The following is a 22,744-nucleotide window of genomic DNA, read 5'->3' on the forward strand; positions in this document are numbered from 1 at the left end:
ATCTCCTCCACAACCCCCCAGAGGCAGTAGGTAGGCAGCTGAGTCTTACTATTCTGATTTTAAAGACATCAGGGAAGCTGGAGAGGTTAGTGCAGTGGCCTTCCTCAAGATCAGGACAATACCTTGAAATACCAAATGGGCGATGGAGTCTGGGGTTCTTGAATTCACATTTCTCACTTGAGAAGACATGCCCTAAGTTCTGAGGGCAGGTTCTGTGTCTAAGGCCCCAGGTCCTAGAAAGAAGACTGTCATAGAGTAGAAACCCAACAAATGTTTCCTGTCATTGAAAATGTCTTATCCACGGGGCTGGTATGTGACATAAACACAAAATTTTAGTCACACACATAGCCTATGGATGAGAACAGGAGAAGCACAGAGACGGGTGGCATTTGCTCAGAGTAGAGAAATAGAATAGTGAAGTGGGTAAAAAGATTCAGCCCATAGTCACACCAGACTTGGGCTTAACTTGTGCCCTTGACTCTTACTACCTATGTGACCTTGCATAAAGTCTTTTCATTTTAAGTCTCTGTTTCCTCCATGTTTAATGGCGATAGATCCCTATCCTGTGCACACCTGGATGCGGGAAGAACGTAACTCATGTAAGACATTCAGCAGAGAGCCTGGCTCAGGGTGAACACTTAGTAGAGGAAGCCATTCATATCCTCACAGTAGGAACCCTCCAGGGTTTCTTGTGGTAGAAAAGGGAAAAAGTTTTGGTCCCCAAAAAGAAACATTATTTTGTCAGTTCTGTCTCACGATTGTGTTCTAAAGTAGACACAGACAAAGCCAGGCATGACGCCCATTAAAAATTTAACTATATATCATATTCATTTATTATCAATCCACAGGATAATTTGATTGCTACATGAGCTCATAAAAGCTTTTTCACTTTTACAAAATTAAAAAAAAAAAAATGTGCCACAAGGGTGTAATAACAACTGCTGATAAACAAGAAAAGGAATCTTAAAATTATAAATTTGCTGTAGAAAAGATAAAAAACAATTATATTTTCTTTAGAATTTTACCTTGAATAAAATATTCCCCTGTATAAAAAATAAAAAAGCTTGCTCTGGTTAGAATTAGAGTGTTTTCATCTTCAAATCTGGGAATTTGCATAATAGCTCCATGATAGTTTTCCTTTGTACCGCGTGGCATTCAAGCATAGCAGATTAGAAAGATTTTCTTTTTCCTTTTTTTTCTTTAAAGCAGTCTTACAATGGGACACCAGGGGAGAAGTTCATTTTCTTCTTCTCCTCCTCAGGGATGTGGAATACAGCCTTTGAGGGGAGGAAGAAGAGGAAAGGAACTGGGTGGGATGGGACGGGAGGCAGGATGAAGGGCACGAAAGGGGGATGCTCAATGTGCTGTGCTGTGAAATAGAGCAAGGTGAGAGAAGGTCTATCTGTAAGTGCTTTAAGATAAGGTGCAGAAGCAGACTGCAACGTCGCTAGTACTGCCCTATGTACATATTCACAAGAATAAAAAATTCCAGCTAGTTCACATTTTCTCATCCATTCTGAGACATCCACTCCACCATGCTGGCCTTGACCGCAGGCAACGCAGCACCTCACCGCCCGTGTGGGTGTTGGTCCTATGACGTCCTTGAACTTGAGGGAGCAGCCCTGGGAGATCCAGCAGGCTCTAGAGATACACGTCTACCAATGGGCTGGAGTCCTGAGTTAAAAAGAAGCTCCTTGTACTGGAGTTGGACACAGCAATCAATGTTCTATTGTCAAGGCTGTTTCCCTTAGATTTGTCTAAAATACATGTCGGAGAGAAAAATAAAATACAAACAGACAACAAAACAAAGCCGAGAACGCCCAACAACCACCGGGGGAAGTCAAAGGCTTAACAGCTCTTGACTCGGGCCTGGGTGATATCTGACGTCTTCTTGATGACGCTGGCCCGAGTCTCCCGGTCCGGCCGACTGCTGCTGGCTGCTGGGGTCACGGAGGGAGTGTGGGGCAGGTCCGGGAAAGGGGGCCAGGAGCTGTTGTAAGGCACTGGACAGCTCTCCTCTTTGATGGTGACCTGGAGATCAGGCTTGTTGGAAGTGACGAAGGTCGCCATGCTGGGCAGCAGGTAGGTGCTTCGCGTCCCCATGTTGCTGAGGTACTGTTTGCCTTCAATGTTCCTCTTCCTCCAGTGTGGTCGTCCCTGTCAAAGAAAACAATTAAGACACATATTCTCTTTGCCTTCTATTGGATGGCTTTTAAAAAATGCACCACGGTTCCCACATGTTGGTGTTTTGACTGAGTTTCTTAAGAGTCGTGGAATGAAGAGAAGCTTGGCAACTCCACATCCCTCAACTGAAATCCATACCCCAAGCTGCTCATACCCCAAGCAATGGTTTCTCTTCCCTTTTTATCAATTCCCATTTGCTACCTCCCAGAAATATAGCCAAGACTGTTCTAAGAAGGCAGGAAAGCAAGGCAGCAACTTGGTTTCTAGTTCTCCTCCACTATGGCTGCCCAGCCTGATCATTAGGTAGGTTTCAGGCCATGAGGGCTGGTTTGTCACGGTGACTTGGTTCCTCACTGACGGCCCAATCCGATCTTAGAGTCAGTCTGCATTTTCAGAGGGAGGGAGGTGAGAAACTCAATAACGGCCAATAGGTGGCCTCAAGGGCGGCTTCATTCAGAGAAGGAGCTGGAATTCTGACCTTGAAGAAACAGGGTCAGAATGTAAGCATCTACATCCACTGTCTTTTCAGAATGCCTGGACTATACTTGAATGTATTTAGCACACTGGGAAATCACTAAGTCAAACAACCATTAGTCAGTCAGCCTCTCCGTCTCCCCCTCTCTCTCAAACACAGACACAAAGCTGGGAGGCGGTCAGCAGGAATGCTGTCCATCACCATTACGGCCCTTTCCTGCCATTGTGTGAGCCCAGCCGAGAGGAGAGAAATCGGAAGCAGGTCACTCAGAATCAAGACCGAACACACGCCTGGCCTCTGGGCTCGGAGCACAGAGGGAAGGGGCCCCAGGTACATGTGGAGACATTGTTACTTTGCACTTTCTGACACTTGCTTCTGGTCATCGCTTTGGGCCACCTGAACATTCTATTTCTGCTAGGGAATTAGGATGTTTATAGTGGTTAAGAATATCAACATTTCCTGCCCTCTCTTCAATTTCCTTTTCCTGCTGTCACAGCCTCTCTTTCTATGGTGACATCTTGCTCCCTTTCCTCCCATTCAGTTCCCAAAACTTCATTTTAAAATTTAAAATCCAAAAGTATGGTAAATTTTATATTATGTATATTTTACCACACACACACACACACACACACACAAATCCAAAAGTAAAACTGGTGATCAAAAGAAAAGAAAGGTAACTGGCAGCAAGGAGACCACAGTGCTGGTGGGGTTGTCCCCCCGCCACCACCCGCACCTGTGGGGCTGGCAGCCACACTTACCTCGGTGCTCTCTTCATCGCTGGGCACACTATCGGTAGTTTCGCTTTCTGTTCACAGAGAGAAAAACACAAGGCCATCATTTCTGCCACTCAAACTGTTTTGAGGCTCAGGCAGTGTTTAAAAAACATATCAGCACTTCTTTTCTCAGAAGAGAGAAATGGGTAACTAAACGCATAATTCCGTCCCCTCTATAAGGTCAAATCTTGTACTTGGGAGATGCTAAAGGGCATTTGGTTGCTCTCATTTGGGCCCTTCAGAGAAAGGATTCAGGGTTGAGAAGGAGCTCACTTCCCAAGGGCCAGGCTATGTTTACTCACGGCCACTACTTCCCAGGATGGTGTGGGTCCCCCCAAGCCAATCTGCTTTCTGCTCTCCATGCCCTGGGCTCACTCTTGCCTCCACATCAAGCCCCTTCGTCATGCTGCTCTATCCACAATGCCCCACACTGGTCCTCTTTTCCAATCCATGACCATTAGTTCATTTAAGTCCCAATTAAGAGTCTTCCTAGGTCACCCCCAGTCTACTCAGATCCTCCTTCACCTATATCCCTTTAGCACTTAGATATCTTGGATTCATAAAGTCGCATCTTCCACCTGGGTTACTGCGGGTGGACAGATTCAAGGATGGCTCCCATAATCCTCAACTCCTGGTGTTTATTTCTTGTGAGATTCCCTCCTCCAAAGGGTGGGTGGGACCTGTGACTTGCTCTGAACCAACAGAATGTAGGAAAGGTGACTGGACGTACGTGGTTACATTATGTAAGACTGAAACCTGTCTTATGAGGAGACGTTCTCTCTTGCTGGCTTTGAGGAAGCAAGCAGCCATGTTGGGAAAGCGTGCATGACAAAGAACTAAGGGCTGCTTCCACCCAACAGCCAGCAGGAAACTGAGGCCCTCCGTTTGACAACCTGCAAGGAACTACATTCCGCCCCAAACCACGTGAGCTTGGAAGCAGATCCTCCCCATTCAATCCACAGATGAGACAGCAGCCCTGGACCACACCTTGACTGCAGATCTGTCCAGGGCATACCCTGTGCAGAGGACCCAGCTAAGCCATGCCTGCACTCCTGACCCTCAGAAACAGTGGGATAACAAATGTGTTTTGTTTTAAGCCACTAAGTTTATGGTTATACTGTTAAGCAGCAATAGATAACTAATCCGGCAACCATCCTGATTCAGCCTGCCGGCTGTGAAACATGAGCAAGGTACTTAACTCCATGCCCTGAGCTGCAGTTTCCTCATCTGTAAAAGGGGAGTATGAACACCTTCCAAAGAGGATTATTGATGACTGAGTCCAAGGGTGTGTGGGAAAAGGCTGAGCAGGGCCTGGCACACAGCTCACACTCAGTAAATGTTGGTGCACCTCTGTCCTGAGCTCAGCAGCCTTGTTCAACATGGGATTTGCACAACCTGCTAGATTAACAAAGTCAGAGTCAATAGCTAGTGGTTACATATCACCTATCCATATAAAGCAAGATTTTTTTAAGTAAAAAAAATTTATATTTTGAAGTAAAAAAAATTAGATCTTTTGAAGTAAAAAAATTTTGATTTTTTTTTTTTTTTTTTGGTGAGGAAGATTTGCCCTGAGCTAACATCTGTTGCCAATCTTCCTCTTTTTGCTTGAGGAAGATTCACCATGAGCTAACATCCATGCCAATCTTCCTCTATTTTGTATGTGGATCGCCACTTCAGCATGGCTCACAAGTGGTGTAGGTCCATGCCTGGGATCTGAACCCATGAACCCGGGCCACCGAAGCGTAGCACACTGAACTTAACCACTATGCCACAGAGTCAGCCCTTGATTTTTTTGAAGTAAAAACATTTTGATTTTTTTGAGTAAAAAATTGACGGTGTTATGTTCTTCAGTGTTCACAGCACTGAGAAATGAAAGCACGGAGGGTAGAACTTCCAAAATACACAGACCCTTAGAGATTCCTGAGTCTCGGGCATTCATTTTACAGACAAGGCTGAAAGAGGAACCGTAATAGTGAACATCCACGGAGGGCTGAGTGCCAGCGCTAGGCCAGCGTCTCTGCACGCCGGTCTTGTTTAGCTCTCACAAGAATCCTGAGTCGGAAAGCAGCTCCCATCATCCCCCCATCATGCAGAAGAGCTCATGTGGCCTTCTACCCACTTCCATCCCAAACCTGTTGAGGGACTGGCCCCCAGTCTCACATCTTGCTGGTGGCACTGCTGGGACCAGATGGCTCCCAGCCCACAGTAAACCTTTTTGACCACTCAGATCACTAGCCACAGACCAGGCTTTTTACAAATTAAAGGCTAAAGAACAAACGGAAAAACTGAGCCACGGGTTCGTTCCCTAAACAAAGAAGGGGAGAACGTTGACCACACTGGGCCCACCCTGGGGCCTTTCCGCACGTTTCTTGGCCACTGCCCTCCAGTAACCTCACCCAGGCACGAGTGACAGCCGAGGGCTGACCACGAGCATGTAGAGGATGGGCTTCCCTTCTCCTCAGACGGAGTAGGCATCCCCAAAGCATTCCTGACTGGGAGCAACAGACACCCAGAGAAGGCTTCGGCCTCGGCTGACAGCGACCCTAGCTACCCAGACAAGCTGACCAAGCCAGACACGAGAAACGTTTCCACACAAACACAAATTACAAACAGCAGAAAAGGAAAACTCCCCTCCTCACATAACCCTCAGGCTAGCTCAGTATCCCGAGCAAGCAGGAATCGGGATGGCCACTCCCAAGAAAAATGAGGAACAGAGATGTTGAGAAACCTGCCAAAGTTGTGGACTGAGTCAGCAGAGAGCAGAGAAAACAAAACAGCACTTCTCATTCCAGGCTGTGCCCTGAACACAGCATCTGCTTCCCGAAGCACTCCCGCTGCTGGGTCTCTGACGCAATTTCAAGATCCCCTTTCCATTTTTATGCTTAGCTTTCTTTGTGCTCCGAAGCCAAGGTTTCTCTTCCTTTCATATATGTCTAGGCCCCTCCGCTCCTAATTACTCTTCATAAATACCATCATTTTCCGTTCCTTTCCCCTTCAACTAAAAACAAGCAAACAGATGCCACCAGGGGGGCTGGAAATATGGGAAAATGAACAGTTAATGCCAAGGTTCTAGGATTCCACCACAGTCCAAGTCCAGTGCCGAAGAATTTGGAAGGCCACCCTGGGTACGACTCCTTGGTAAGACCTTGCACAGGGCATGAACAGGATCAGAATGTTAACTGCCCTTAAGTACCCAGTTTTCAACTTCGGGGAAACTGTTTGAGACAAGAAAAGACACACATGTTCTGAACTGATGTTTTCAGCTGACACAAATGTTAGTTGAGAGCATCGTTTCTAAATTAAGATGAACTACTTCTAAAAGTAGTTATGAAGACTGTCCATATTAGCACACTGAGATTTCTAATTTTTACTGTTTAAAGCCTGGCCTTGAGTGCCTTCAGCCTAGGAGCAGGAGATGCTTGAAGCTCCAGCCTGAGGACCCAAGATCCTTCTAGAATAACAGTGGTTCTCCCGGCCACTCCTGAATCATTGGCTCAAAGTGCTTGCTGGATGTAGTCATGCCCATTTTCCTCTGTTTCCTTGGTTCTACTTCACCATTGCCATTTTCAAGATCCCTCTTATATGACAAATGAGTTCACTGCAGCTGCCGCTTCCAGATCCAAGTTACTGCTGAAATATCAACATAAGTTGTTATTTCATTTCCCCTTTTTCATTAGTTTGGATTTGGTTTTTTCTTTACTTTGAGTACAATGGAACAAAAAAATTTGAAGTTGCTTCTCTAACATGCATGATCTGAGTAAGTTCTAAGTGTTTACAGAGTAATAACAGGTACATGAGTAGTTTGTTTCATCTTTCTGGTCTCAGTGTCCCTGAAAGCAACTGGGGTCAGAAGGAAGGGGAGGTTTGGATTGGATGATCACAAAGGTGCTTCCTCCAGAGCTATAGTTCTAGAAGGATGCTCGTCTTAGGTCCACACTCCACTGCAGCTCAGTTTTTATTGTCAAACCATCACAGGAACATTGTGGGAGGAAGATAATATGTTAAAGACTTCTTGCACTCTAACATCCTGGTACATTTTCTGGAAGGCTCTTGTTCAACAAGTTTTATTAATAAGATTGGCAAGGATTTCTTTCCTTCAGTCATTTCCTCAATTACTTTCACTAGAAGTTTCGATTAAAAGGTTCAAATCAGAGTCCTCTTCATCTCAAAGCACTTTTACCTTTGCCCCACCCAACAAAATGCAAGACTGCCATGGTTTCCATATAGACCCAAAGTCTTGACTGCTGGTCGCTGGTCAGTAGGCAACCTCCATTCTCTCGGTTACAACCAATTAATCCTTGATATTATGCTTTCTTCTCCAGCTAATCTCCATTCTCTCATCCAGCCTTCTCCAAAACACTAGTGTGGCTGTCTTTTACTAAACCATCAACAACCTAATAAAATCCTGGTGCCACACATCAGGCCAGAGGCCACTTTATGGCAGACCTTTAAAAAGAAAATGATTCTCCTATAGAGTTTCCCAAGGTTGGGCTTGGGGACATCCCTCCCCAGAGTGAAATTTTTACGAATCCAACTAGAAATTGACGTTGTCTTAAAACACCCAATGCAAGTACTTTCACTCAAAGAAACTGTCTCTTTTCTTGCTCACCATAATATTTAGACCATAGAGAAGACCGACTTGCAAAACTGAACGTGGTTTTGTAATCCGATTGGGATTATATTTCAACGATCAGTAGGGGAAAAAAATAGCAAACAGCAGCCTCCAAGTACCAGTTTTCTAAACAAGGGAATGAAGTGGTTAGAGGAAGCTGAAATTCAGTTGAACAGTCCAAACAAAGGAATCCTGTCATGAAAAACAGGCAAACAGCCTCTCTTCTATTGGGGAACATACAGTTAGAAGGGTGAGTAGAACCAAAAAGCTGCCCTTCCTAGCAGCATGCTATAAAATTCCCGACTAAAATTAGACTGAAGCTAGTCAGGGTCAGTAACAGATGAATTACGTGTCTGTAAGCTCTAGAAAAGTAGCAGTGATGAAACATTTTGGCTCCATCCATTAAGCTTCCTTCCAAAAGGTTCTGGAGAATTCAGACAATGAAAACAAGGGAAAGAACCAAAGGCAAGACTGAAAAGCCAGGCTCCAACAAACCCCCCACTGCCTGCCAGCCTGGCCCTGAAATCCTTCTTTTCAAATGTATGCAAATATCCTGGAAAGGGTAATGAAATTTTTATTTCCCTCTGCATGGATCAGCTGTTCTTAGGATTCTTTTGCTAAAGCAAAATGCCACTGCTGGCAGAACAGCAAGAAGAGGTCTTTCCAGAATTCCCAAGAAGACTTCAGAAAGTCTTACTCAACAGATAAACAGAAAAGTCTATTCTAAAGCTCCAGCCCCTTAAAAAAAAACCCACATGGGATGTAATAATGCCTGCAGCAGCATGATATAGAAGAAAGTCACACATTTTTAGCCATAGCTATGTGAATATAAGCAAAGTAGCTTAGTGTTTCAAGCTTCAGTTATCTCAACTGTAAAATTAAGGCATAAACATTCTGCTCTGCCTCCTTTGGTGGGTCATTGAGATCATGGGATGCGGCTGTGTTCTGAATGGCAGAGCCCTGGGCAGCTATCCAGGGCAGCATTATAGTGAAAGGGTTAAGAACAGGCCTTCGGCATCAGCTACGTGTGGGTTCTAACTGTGCTACCACTTGTCTATCCCTGGACATGTTGCTTTACTCACATTGGCTTTAGATCCCTAGTGTTTAAAGAGGTAATAATGATGAAACCCAAGCTGACAAGCTTATTCTCATGATAATTAAATCAACTGATTCCAAGCGTTGGGCACAGTTCCCAGGGCACAAGAAACATGCAACAAAGAGTAGTTATCATTACTGAGGATCGGCTAAGGACAAAGAGCGACTGGTACACATAGGAGTTCAAAATACGTTTGATGAATAAATAACTGATGACAAGCTTATCCTGTTTGACGGATTATAAGCTTCTTGTAGCCAAGATTTGCTCTCATATTCCTTCTATGTTCTTAGCACAAAAAGAAGTTAGGACCTTGAGGACATTATGCTAAGGGAAAGAAGCTAGTCATAAAAGGATAAAAGGACAAATACCTTATGATTCCACTTGTATGAGGTCCCTAAGACCTCAAAGAGACAGAGGTGAAAATGGAGGTTGCCAGGGGCTGGCAGGAGGAGGGATGGGAAGTTAGTGTTTGAAGGGAACAGAGTTGCAGTTTTGCAGGATGAAAAAGTTCTGGAAATGGATGGTAGTGATGGTTGCACAGCAATGTTAAAGCACTTACTGCCACTGAAATGTATACTTAAAAATGGCTTAAATGGTAGGGGCTGGCCCGGTGGTGTAGTAGTTGAGTTTGTGCGCTCTGCTTCGGCGGCCCGGGGTTTGTGGGTTTGGATCCCGGGGGCAGACCTACACACCGCTCATCAAGCTATGCTGTGGCGGTGTCCTACATACAAAATGGAGGAAGGCTGGCACAGATGTTAGCTCAGGGACAATCTTCCTCACAAAAAAAAAAAGAGCTAAAATGGTAAATGTTATTTTAGGTATATTCTACCACAATTAAAAAAAAAAAGTTAAAAAAAGGAAATTGGGGTTCAGGAAATACGAGGTTAGTTTAGTGACTGATACTTCGCAAACAAGCTGGCATCTGAATCAACCTAATTCTAACGTCGATTCTGTGCCAGTCGCTGACGTGGCACCTGAACTGAAGGACATTCTATTTGGCAGCACACAAAAGACACTGGGAAGAATTCCCGAACCATTTATTAGAGCTGAATCACAATGAGACCTCTGCTTTTTGTTTTTAATATTTGTAAGCAATAACAGTGACTAGAATTTATATTGCATAATTATGACTGAGTCCCCCCAAAATTAAGTGGAGATCATCAGGAAGAGAGTAAAAGATGATGTAATGTTGGTAAGAAAAAGGAGTCATCTCTTTATTCCATGAGGATGGGAGAACCAGCTGACTCTGGTTCTAATCTTGTGACTATCTGGGCCAATTCCTGCAATCCTGGGGAATTAGAAATGGGCTCAGTCGTCTTGCCCAATTGGAAGCTGTACTAAATCAAAAGAGAAGGGGAAAATATGTGGAAGTGACAAGTGAACTTGGTGGGATGGAATGGGGCTTGGGGTCTGAAGGTTTAGTTCAAGTCTTGGTCCAAACACTTACTGACTGTGTGACCTTGAGCAAGTCCCCTCACTTCCAAAAATGAAGGAACGTGAAGAGATGACCCCTAAGATCTTATCCAGCGTGGTCAAACGGAGATTCCTTTAAAGACACTCTCCCGAATTTCTGATAATGTGTGCAAATAAAATAGACTCAGATGAACTATTTCCTCAAAGAAATCTTATTATTTGTTAGTCATGTATGAAAACATTATGGGTGATCAAGTAAACAAATGCTGGGACCTTGTCTTCTAACCGAGAACAAGAAGATGCTGGTCGAGAAAATTAAAGCAAGAATAACTCCAGCAGAATAATTCTTAGGACGAGGGGAGGCTCTCTGCTGTGTGGTGAAACAGGTGACCCCACACTAAAGGACGGCCCTCCCTTGTTCCCTGCTCGGTTCCAGAGTTTCCCTCCTGCCCCCTTACCTGCGTAGGAAGACACGGGGGAAATCTGCAGAGGGTAGAGCTCACTCATGCTGACTGGCTGCTCGTCGCTCTCAGTGGTCACCTCCACAACTTGGCAAATGTCTGGCGGATTAGTGACAATCTCTTGATCCTCAATGTTGCTGTCCAGATGGGACTGCCCTACAACTTCAAAGAAAAGAGAGCCATCATGCACCAACGTCACCTGACTTCGCAATTCTAACACACACTCGCAAGAAAGATCTTCCCCGAAAGAGTCGAATAGCCAGGAGTCAGACTCCCGGTCGCCAAATGTCCTCTGCCATGGAAGAGGAACAAGCCTTAGCTTTGGGTTAATGTCTCCAGAGAAGCAGCCTGCCAATAACCTGGCTCCCCAGGGCTATTTCCAGCATGCCTGCCAATGGTGCTTACATGTGGCAGTGTCCCAAGCTGAACCCCATTACAGCCACGGCTGCAGGACCAGAGGCTGCATCCAGACCTAGCCCCAGGGCCTGACAGACAGACAGTGCTTTGAATCTGACCCATTTCTGTTCTCTGCTCTTGCCCTGAAGGAAGCTGATGTGCTATTTTCTGGGTTCTGGGGTCCAGAGAGAGATTAGCAAATCTTATCAAGGAGGAAGGACCACCAAAATCTACCCAAATTGTGTCATTTCTAGCTATGGGGTGCTCTGTTCATACTCCCAGCCCTCTTCCTACTCAGCAGGCAACATGACCACCGGATGAAATATCAGAACAATGGAATAGAATGGCTTCCCGATTCTCACACCCATTAGTGGCATCAACTCCTCAGGACACTGATAAGATGAATTCTGACCACCGTCGCTCTGCATCCTGCCTCAATTTTTTTTAATTAAATTTTTTAGTTTGAGATCATTGTAGTTTCACATACAGTTGAAGAAATAATACAGAGAGATCCTGTGTGACCTTTACCCTAGTTTCCCCCAATGGTAACATCTTGCAAACTATAGTACAATATCAGGATACTGGCACTGATAACAATCACACATCTTGTTCAGATTGCCTCAGTTTTACTTGTCCTCCTTTGTGTGGCGAGTGTTTTTTGTGTGTATTTAGTTCTACGCAATTTTATCACATACATGGTTCTATGTACCCGCCACCCCAGTCAAAATACTGAATGGATCCATCATCGCAAGCATCTCCTATGTTAATCTTTTGTAACCATATCCACCTTCCTTCAGCCTCCTCCTCTCATCTCTAACCCTTGACATCCACTAATCCGTTCCTCATTTCTATAACTTTTGTCATTTCAAGGATGTTTATAAATGGACTCACAAAGTAACCTTTTGAGACTGGCTTTTTTTCACTCAGCATAATTCCCTAGAGATTCATCCAAGTCGCTGTTGTGTGTAGCAACAGTTGGTTCCTTTTCATTGCTGAGTAATATTCCATCATATGGATGTACCACAGTCTGTTTAACTGTTCACCCACTGAAGGACTTCTGGGTTGTTTCCATTCTTTGGCTATTACAAATAAGGCTGCTGTGAACATTCACACACAGGTGTTGTATGAACATAAGTTTCCATTTCTCTAGAATAAATGCCCAAGAATGCAACTGCTAGATCACATGGTAATTGCATGTTTAGTTTTATAAGAAACTGCCAAACTATTGCCCAGAGTGGCTATAGCATTTTACATTCCCACCAGCAATGTATGAATGATCTAATTTATGCACATTTTCACCAGCTTTTGGTGTTGCCACTATTTTTTTACTCTAGCCACTCTGGTCGGTATGTAATGATATCTCATTATGGTTTTAATTTGAATGCTCCTAATACCCTGTGCGACTTTTAAACAGAGCTCACCTTACACTTCTGTTGGCAACTGATTAGGTGGAATATCCCTGAAAACCAGCACCCATAAACAAATAGGAATAACAATGTTTTCCCAGGGGCCTCAAAGCACTTTGCCATCACAATCAATGTTTTGCTCACGGCTGTGTAAATTATTTCAACATTCCAGCCCACGAGAATGACAGGGAAAGCAACATTACCCTGTCATAAACGAAGAAACTCGGGCACAGAGAAGGAGAGTGACTCGGATTACATGCAGTGCTCCATGTCCCTGACACTTTCTGGGCCATCTGTAAAACGTTCGGGTGAGGCAGGAAGGTGGCCACATTCCAGTCTGAGAAGCTGGCCATCGTGGATGAGTTCCTGTTTTCACTGCTCAAAGTATTTTAATTGCTCAAGTATTTTTATTTATAAATGGGTTCCTGTTTTAACTGCTTTTTGGGGGGTGATAAATGACTAGATGAGGTAGGGAGAACATTCCTGATTTCTACTCAGGGAAGGTTTGAAAGGGAGCAAGAATTCATGAGTTCTGTAAGGAAGAAAGGAAAGGCACCAGAGAGGCTGGGAAAAGAGATTTCGGGATGTGATCGAAGAGTCCACAAAGCCACAGCAGACAGAATGAAAGGGGAACTGGATGCTGTTTAGGTTTATCCCCTGGAGGGGATAAAATTAAAGAAAAGCCAGCCTGGCTAAATATGGCAGGCAGACTCCCAAATTCTTATTTCATCCTTTGGACTATCCTATTTGAGCACGAGAGCATCAATTATGCAGTTCGCCAGACACAGACCAAGAGACAACATTGACCTCGCTCAAGTTTTTTCTCCCTCTTCTCCCAAGCAAAATAAAACGGCAGGAAAACGAGATATGTCCTGTCCCTTCTCAAGTCATGGGTGGAGACAGAAACCAAATGGGGCGTGTGTGTGTGTGTGTGTGTGTGTGTGTGTATGTGTGCATATGTGTGTGTGACGAGGGGGTGGGTACAAGCGATACTTTGCATTCTAAGGCAATTAAGGTCCTACACAAATTTGATTTAAATCAAAGCCACTTTAACTTCCAATACTCCAAAATTCATTTCTCTCTGGCACTGTCATTCCAAATAGAGAGACAGTAAGCTAGCTAGGATTATAAACCATGGCAGCAGTTCAAGCATCTTCCAATTATATCCCTTTGTTCTGACCAGGAATTCTCTCCCTCACTGTTTTCCCCATACTGCCCAATGCAGTCATTCAACTAACAAAGGATTATTGAGCACCTACTTTGTACAAGACCTTGTTGTCAAGTACTAAGAGGGGCAGAGAAAGATCAGCCTAGTCAAGGATCTGGTTTGTAAGAAGTCTATTAGGGCTACAGGCCAGCAGATAATAATCTGGAGAATAAGTTTAGGACAGTAAATAGTGAAAAGAAATAGAAGTGGAGGAGAGAGGCCACACGATGAGAACTGAGGAAGTGGAATATTTTTTTCCAGTCAAGGAATCAAAGGCTTCAATGAGGTGGTAACACGGGGCATTGGGGGTGGGGGTGGTGAGCAACAGGCAGTATTCAGAATTCAGCATGCCTCTGTTTTATTGGAGCCTTTTCCTCACCACCCCAGAACAGACTGACCTCTCTTTCCTGAGTGCTTCTCATTCACTGTCCCCACTGCTCAGCCAAAACTATAGTGTGACACAACCTTGTGACCTTTCTTGACTTTCTGCCTCACATTGCAAGTTAACTCTATCTTTTTTTTTTTTTTTTTTTGCAGGGAAGGATTTGCCCTGAGCTAACATCTGTTGCCAATCTTCCTCTTTTTTTTTTTTCCGCCCTAAAGCCCCAGTACATAGTCGTATATTCTAGTTGTAAGTCCTTCTAGCTCTTCTATGTGAGCCACCACCACAGCATGGCAACTGACAGACAGGTGGTGTGGTTCCATGACCGGGAAGCGATCCCGGACCGCCAAAGCGGTGAGAGCGCTGAATTTTAACCACCAGGCCATCAGGCCTGGCTCAACTGTATGTATCTTTATTTAACTTTTTATGTGTGTCATCTCCCCAGCAAATTACGGCTCCTGAGAGAGTTGAGAACCTGCATTTAGAACTTTTTGTCTCAAGTCATAGCTCATGCTCACGGCTTGTGCCAGAGAGCAGCTCAACAAATCTCTGCTGAATAAACAGATAAATGAACAGACCAAGGTTCGCTGTCTGGGCCAGAGTCCTGCTGGAGTTTACGACCACTTGCAAATACTGGATGTAGCAATGAATGTTTTCTAGAAAATTTCAAGACTTCTGGCAAGTGGGCTTTTTTAGACCCAGATGAAATGATCAAGACATAGCAGGCCGTAGTTGCCAGGGGCTGGGGCCAGGGGGAGGAAATGTTTTGGGGTGATAAAAATGTCCTGTTTTGAATATAGTGGTAGTTAGACAACTGAATGCATCTGTCAAAATTCACAGACCTGTACTCCTAAAAGGGGCTAATTTTACTGTATTTCACTTAATATATAGGACTTTAAAAAAAGTAGATAAGTACCTCTATTCAAATTTTAAGTGTATCCTCAATGCTGGTGACCAGGATAGGAAAATAAGCTTTTGTTTTCCGGGCTACAATGTGGATACCCAGTTAATATAATCACATTATCTCTAAGGCAAAAGTCCCCCATAGGAGTACGTTGCCTTACACCTCGGACAGGGAGGACCACTTCTCTCCATGTGAACATCAGTGGGGCACTTTAGGAACTTTCCAACTCACAAGTCGCAAGCCCAAGAGAGAAGCAGGGAAACCCGCTTCTGAGATGCTCTCCGGATCTGCTTCAGGCACCATCCCTAATCAATCTCTTTCTCTCTCCTTTTTACGCCAGGAGAACTGATTTCCCTGAACCACCAAACTTTGCCCCAAGTGACCACACAGACAGCAACACTGACTCCTGACAACTGAAAGCACACTGAACAGCAGACTTGGAGCAATCTGCTACAGCAAATAGCGTCAGAAGTGGCGAGAGTACCCCGATTGATAGATCACAGGAACAAAACCTAACATTTCCCGAGCGCCGACCTTCGCTTTTCCCATTCACCACCCCGCCACTTCCCACCTACAAGACCTCACAACCCCGCGAGGAAGGTACAATTATCATCCCCATTTTAGACACGAGGACAGGCATCATGGAGAGTCAAATAACTAATTCAAGGTCAGACAGCCAGTAAGTGGCAGAACCAGGACTCAAATGCAGCTTTCCCTGACCCCAAAGCTTAACTCAAGTACTTTGCAATACGGTCTCCCTAAGAGAAAGAGTTAATGAAGTCCAAACTGAGCTACTCTTGGCTTTCTAAGCCCCTCTCAGGATAAAAACTTTCGAATCTCACCTTAATGAGACTCTGGGCTCATAACCAATAGTGAAATTGCTTTTCAACAGCTCTATATTGGGTGCCAAGGAAACTCTCAAATGGTTCAAGGCACTGGAAAGCCACTAAGCTGCTCCAGCTTATTAAGGTCAGTGCATTAGGAAGAGTCACCCCCAGGAATGTCATTTTATCTAGACCCAGTGGCTGAGAAGTACAACAACATTATTCATGGCTGGTTACTGATGAACCGGTTTGATTCCTTAAAAGGTCATTCTCACTTTATTAACAATTGTTGACTTAATATAAGGCTCCACCTGAGAAAGCACTTGCCCCCATGCCTCAGAGAAAGCTCCTGGAAGGAGAGACGATCAGAAATGGAAAGGTGGGTTGGTCCCGCCACTCGACAGCTGAAAAATGCTGAAACCCAGAGAGGTCAGGAAAATTGCCAAGGTCACTGAGGTAGCTGCAGGGTCAAGAATAAAGCTCATCAGGGCCGGCCCGGTGGAGCAGTGGTTAAGTGCGTGCTCCGCGTCTGTGGCCCGGGGTTCGCAGGTTCGGATCCCAGGTGTGCACTGAAACACCACTTGTCAAGCCATGCTGTGGCGGCGTCCCATATAAAGTGGAGGGAGATGGGCACGGATGTTAGCCCAGGTCCCGTCTTCCTCAGCAAAAAAGAGGAGGATTGGCAGGTGTTAGCTCAGGGCTGATCTTCCTCACAAAAAAAATAAAATAATAAATAAAAATCATTGTGAGTGGAAAATGAATGGAGAAGGGGTAGAATGGAATCAGAGCTCGAGTGAGAGCAAAGGTGACTGGGAGCATCAGAAACAGAAAGAAGGGCACGGATTTAAGAAATACGATGAGGAAAGACAGGAAGATTTGAGGGTTAATTATAAATGAGGTGGAGGTGGCAAGGGAGAGGGGAAGGAGAAAAGTACACACAGCCTCATAAAAAGACGGCAGGTTTCTTGGGTAAATAAAAACTTCTTAAGGTTGAAAAAACAACAACCAGATTCCACTGCCCAGGGCTGCTGGTGGCACATGGTGACTGAGAGCGGGTCCCCTGCCGTCTCACCTCTGTGACCTGGCTTTCCAGGGTCTGGTCTGCTGAAGGAAAATAAGATGTATGATCGATTCTGTGTGTGGGTAGAGTGTGACATCTTGGTTCACATCTCACATGGAGTTTCATGTTGCTAAGAGTTTCCTAGGGGTCCTGATAAAATCAGATGCCTTGTCTCTGGCCCCTGCTCCTGAGGGGTGAACAGCTCAGCCCTCCCAGGAGAAGGGGCACAGCGAACAGCCCACCGAGAATGAGTATGGAAGACCTTCACTGGCTCCCTCTTAAGAGAGGTGCCTTCCATCTAAAGACCCACCCCAAAGCTACTTCTTATCTTGTAGATGGAATTTTTCATATCTTAAGCACCAGGAAAAATGGCAAAAAGAACAAGGAATAAAAGAGCTGGCAAAAGATAAAGACATAGTTCTACAGCCTAGCATTGCCTTCGGCCATCCTCAAATCATTATGAATTCTGGTGCCAGCGGCTGCCGACTTTTGAGTCATAACCACGAGGCCCTCATGGGGACCCTAGAGTTGGTCTCTAAGTTGTGAATCTGTTCTGCTCCTTCAGGCCTCCCCGTTGATACCCAAGTTTCTAAGCTTGGCTAAAAAAGCGACTCAAGGTTTACTTTAGATAAAGCTAGTCAAATTTGGAAGGATTACCAAAAAAGTACATCCCAGAAGGTGCACTTTGGGCAGCTGAAATCAAGACAAAATCCAAATTACAGTATTTCCTAATTGCTATACATCTTGTTGATTGACTTCAGAGTCATGAACAGCCTCGTTCTGTAGCAATCTTTGCTTTATTGAAGGGTGGGGTTACCTTTTATCAAGAAACACAATGGGGTTATAGAGCCCTGCCTAGGCTAGTCAGACAGAATGCCCGCACCTGCGAACTTTTTACACTGGCCTGGAGATGATTTCAACACAGCTCAGCCAAAGCATTGGGAGCCTGGGCCAGATGCCAGTGGGGTACTGTCAGAACAATCCAACATGTTGCTGGCTTCTTCTGCTTCCTAAAAAGAGAAGTCACCACACACACAAAATAATGCAATGCTAAAGAAAAGTAAAAATAAAAATAAGGAGGTTTTTCTCCCTCCCCTTAAAGGGACAGCAGGGATAGGTCTTTGGGGGCGCTAAACTGTGCATCTAACCACACAGGAGAGAGGGAATGTTACGTGACATGTCTTAAGTAGTGAGATGCTGCACTCCTTTTTGGTGTGCACAGCCAGCTACATCTGGAAGTACACTCAGCTGTTATGGACAAGAAGGCAAGATGAGGACGCAGCCCGCTGCCAACCGCAAGTGTGCGCACGTGTGTGTGTGCATTTGCTTTCCTATGATTTGTGGCAAAAAATAAAAGTAAAACATAGCAGCAATCCAGCAAGAGTTCATTTGTCAGGGCAACAGTACATTTCACATTTTGCACACTTCCTGGATTTGCTTACAAAATAGCCACCCTGTCCAGAACAAAGGTGTCCTAGGTGGTTGGCCTCCACTGGATTAAGTTATTGATTTTCAAACTATCTCCCTAGCTGCAGAGCCTCCAGACAACATGAAAAAATACTATCATGTTAAGTACTCCTTCTGGCTCCCAACTTTAACCCTACAACATAATGCTTATAAAAGTAGAATGAGAACACCTTGAAGCTTTCACCTTGGTGCCTACGTACAAAACTGGAATGAACTCTGCGTTTAGAACCAAATGAACTAAAAGCAAGAAATGATGTCATTTTTAAAGAAAGCATTTTTAAAAGGTAAAGAGAGATGGAATGAGAATGTCTCACATTCCACCATGGCCTTGGAATCAGAATCCCTATTTCTTATCTCTACCCACAAATCACAGAGACTAATTAATGGCTAATTAATGGTCACATGGGAGAGTGTAGACTAAAGTTCTGACAAGGGTTTAAAATCTGAGGTAGTGCCATTGTCAGCAAAGATCAGAAACTACCCATTTCTTTAAAATACTTGTATGATCCACTTCATATATAATTATACACCTTCATAAGGGCTACTGACTAATTAGAAAGAGATATTCAAACTCATTTTACTGCCATCCATTATTATTTTATTATAGCACCAACCATACCAAAGGACAAAGAACAATCAACTTGACAGAGAATTTACATATTGAAGAGTCAACCAAAATGTCAAAAAAAAAAAAAAAAGAAAAGAAAGAAAACTCTAGTACAATTCTGGCTTTTGTTTGGCATTTTATCTGGGGCTGAATTCACCCCATAAATGAAGGGGAGCTCCAAAAACCAACCAGCGCACTCAAAATAAGCTGAATTTTAAGAAAAAGTGCTTGGAGTTTGGGCAAACATCTTCCTTTTTTAAAGGGTTCAATGTACATGGGCTTTCCAGGGACTGCCTGCAGAGGAAGGGAGGATAAGCAAACACACGGGAGGGAAGGGAAGCAGTGCGGGCCTCAGGAAAAAGGGCCCAGGAGCGAGGAGAGCTGGGCTTCTGGTCAGGCAAGTTCCCTCACCCCAGAGGGAAAGCGAGAAGAACACTCCATCTCAAAGACCTCTCTTGGCTCAAAAACAACTGTGGGACAAACCAAACCGCCTCTCTGCTCACACGCCCTTCCAGATATGAGCACTGGGAGGAAGGCGAGGCTGTATCTGCCCTGAGATACAGCACACACTCAACATAATCTTCATTCTTCCTTCACACTGCACCCTGCCAGAGACCTCAGCGTTGAAGAGAATCCCTGCTACATGATTCTATTTCCAAAATTCCAAAACTGACGGGAAGGAGGGGTGATTGACATCTGCGGTGGCTCCGGCCTCCTGTCCCTACTCAACTGAGAATCCAGAAATGGAGGGACTCGGACATGAGGCTTGCTCTTGTAGTTCTGCTTGATCTGTCTGGTTCTTTCCAGCATCAGAAGCCCTGAGTGTTTACAAAATGGAGTAAAGTTTAATGGACCAAAAGGTACCTGAGGGCAAAGAAGCCCCCAGTTCTGGATTCTGGGGCTAGAGTTGGAATACAAGTTCACGGCTGGGCCTGCCCTTTTGCACAGAGGCCTCACCATCCATTCACCGCAGCATCCCAGCAGGCCTTGATTGAGATGTAATGCACACTGTCCTCCTCCTGCCTAAAAGTCTCGAAGAGGTGGTGTTTACATTGTGTGTGTGTGTGTGTGTGTGTGTGTGAAACATTTATGCATTTTACTGTCTGTTATACTTCAATTAAAAAAAAATGTTTTTGAAACACACCCTCCAGCAGTTTGAGAACCTCCTTCCCATGGCCTGCAAAGGCCCCCACCACCCTGACCTGCCTCCCTCTCTGAGGAGACCCTCATGCGGCTCTCCCCATGCTCACTATGCTCACCCACACCGGCTTCCTTCTAGTCCTCCGAGGGTATTCCTACATCGGGGTCCACGTTGGGCAGTTCTGCTGCCTGCCCCACGCTGCTCCTCCTCACTCGTTGGCTCCAGGGGAAACGTCACTCCTCCAAGAGGCCTCCAGTCTAAATCCAGACCCTGGTTATTCTCTCTCAACTCTCTGCTCTTCTCTTTTGCAGCATTTATCATCAATGGTAACGCTGTTGTTATCTGTAGCTTTATTTGTTTGTTAGCTGTCTCCTTCCATGGCCTGTCTTATTCCCCAATCTATCTCCTGCTCATAGTACTGGGTCTGATATGTAGAAGGTACACAGAAATCTTTGTGGAATCAAAGTGTGCCCTTTAGCAATATGCCTCTGTGCCTCAGTTTCTTCATCTGCAAGATGTGTGCCACCTATGTGGCAGGTCTGCCGTGGAGCAGGTGGTGAGAGGACTCATGAGGACAGTCTCCCCCTCCTTGTTCCCAAGTTATATAAATAACACATTTGTCCGTGTGACCAATTATTGAAAGATTGAGAACTGCTAATCATTAGCCATTGGGGGGGAAAACCATTTCATCTACTTGGACTCCCCTGGGAAGTCACTTTTCTTGAGGCTGACCCATCTAAAGTTCCTTTACCTGATCTTCAAAGGCCTTTATCTTTTAGCCCTAAAATCTGGGAGCTGGAACTTGCATTTTGAGATGGTTCCAAGACCTCCTCCCACTGACTATGTTATTTCAAATCATGACTTATAAATTTTAGACCCCAGAGGGCTCATCATGTGTATAAGAAATGAGACGTCAAAACAGTTTACCTATGATGTTCACCGTACTATCCACTTCATTTTTTATAGCTGAAGTCAGGACCGCATACTCAGGAGAAAGATCACTTACTCCATTACTAAGCCCCAAAGATGACTCAACTGGTTCTTGCTAGGAAGAAGAAAAGAAAAAAGAATTGAGAACACTTCCTTTACCCTCCCTTTTCTTAGCTTAAATTCTACACTCTGTCTACTTTATTTAATGCCAGGGTCATGTTCATCTCCCAAATGCATTCCCTACTTCTTTAAATCAGCCAGGAGCTAATGAAGCACATTTCTGCGTAGAGTATACTGCTGGGTATTTGCTTTCTTTCATTTTCCTTTGAGAAAATGGTATCTGTGCATCTGGCTTGCCTTTCTGAAATGCTTACACCTGCAGACAACAGCTTTGGGGTTCAGCAGAGATGCGTAAGTGTCTATGTAAAGTATCGAGCTGCCTAGATTCCAAGTCTTCCTTCTTGGAGGGAGGGAGGGCTCAAAGAGTCAACTCCTGGCTTTCTCTCTGAGGGAGGAATCATGGCACCCCTTTTACAATTATTTTTCAGGCAAAGCTCTGCCTTAACCATTGGCCCAAGAGCAGGAACCCAGAGGACGTTGTGGATGAATTCTTCTCAGGTATGGTTTATCCTGGACTCTGGCCACTTGAGCATCCTGCACTGGGTGGGTGGCCGATAACATGGGCCAGACTCACATCTGAAGCCTCCTTCCCCCGGTGGAGTCCAGTCAAGCAACCCCACAGCCATGGCTTCACATAAATGCCTTTTGAGTGCCTGAATGTCCCATGAAGCCTGAGAGGCTACGCATTGGTACTAGTAAAACAATGAGAACAAATTCCCTTTCCTTAGTATAGCTCTCAATTCTGCTTTATTCAAGCACACTAGAACCCTCCAACCTCTGAGAGCACCAACCAACTCTGGCCGAGCCAGTCCTGAGGTACATATCGACCTTCAGCATGTTGATGAGACAGCATCTCCTTAAGGTAAGATTGCATTTGTGTCTATGATAGCAGTTAAGTCAGACAAAAAAAGCCACACAGGACACCTCCTGAGAGAACCAAAATGGACAGGAGGGTAGAGGAGTGGAAAAAACACAAGACGGGAGCAGAAGATCATGTGAGGTAGATATGACTGTACTTTGAAGAATCCAGACTGGTGGACGCCTCTAAGGCACGCAGGGTGTTCTTATCAATTTATTTTATTTGCTATGTGGAATCAATGATGAGCCTCTCAAAAATCTTAGGGAAGGAAAGAAAAATTACCTCCTCCTTCATGATCCCACCTGGCAAACCCCCACTGTGATAACCATGACTTCAAAGACATCATTTCACTGTAGAGCTCAGTTCTAAAAACTCCCACATTGCAGGGTTGACAAGATGTCCCAAAGGGCAAACACAGGAAGGGCCC

At 44.8% G+C, this 22,744-nt stretch overlaps 1 protein-coding gene across 5 annotated transcripts in view; it reads right to left on the reverse strand.

Annotated features, from left to right (window-relative positions):
- Positions 1-802: 802 nt before the first annotated feature.
- Positions 803-22,744, reverse strand: part of IRF2 (interferon regulatory factor 2) — an 80,601-nt gene continuing 58,659 nt past the window's right edge. For 4 of the 5 annotated variants that reach the window (XM_058524967.1, XM_058524968.1, XM_058524965.1 and 1 more), the window contains exons 6-9: positions 21,336-21,453; positions 11,012-11,176; positions 3,418-3,464; positions 803-2,157 (exon numbers count right to left, since the gene is read on the reverse strand). In XM_058524967.1, coding sequence (XP_058380950.1) covers positions 1,849-2,157; positions 3,418-3,464; positions 11,012-11,176; positions 21,336-21,453 — 639 coding nt within the window. In that variant the 3' untranslated portion in view covers positions 803-1,848. The remainder of the gene's footprint in view (positions 2,158-3,417; positions 3,465-11,011; positions 11,177-21,335; positions 21,454-22,744) is intronic. The other variant, XM_058524966.1, reaches the window with a different exon arrangement.

This window comes from Diceros bicornis, chromosome 29 (assembly GCF_020826845.1).
Source record: "Diceros bicornis minor isolate mBicDic1 chromosome 29, mDicBic1.mat.cur, whole genome shotgun sequence".
Lineage (NCBI taxonomy): Eukaryota > Metazoa > Chordata > Mammalia > Perissodactyla > Rhinocerotidae > Diceros > Diceros bicornis.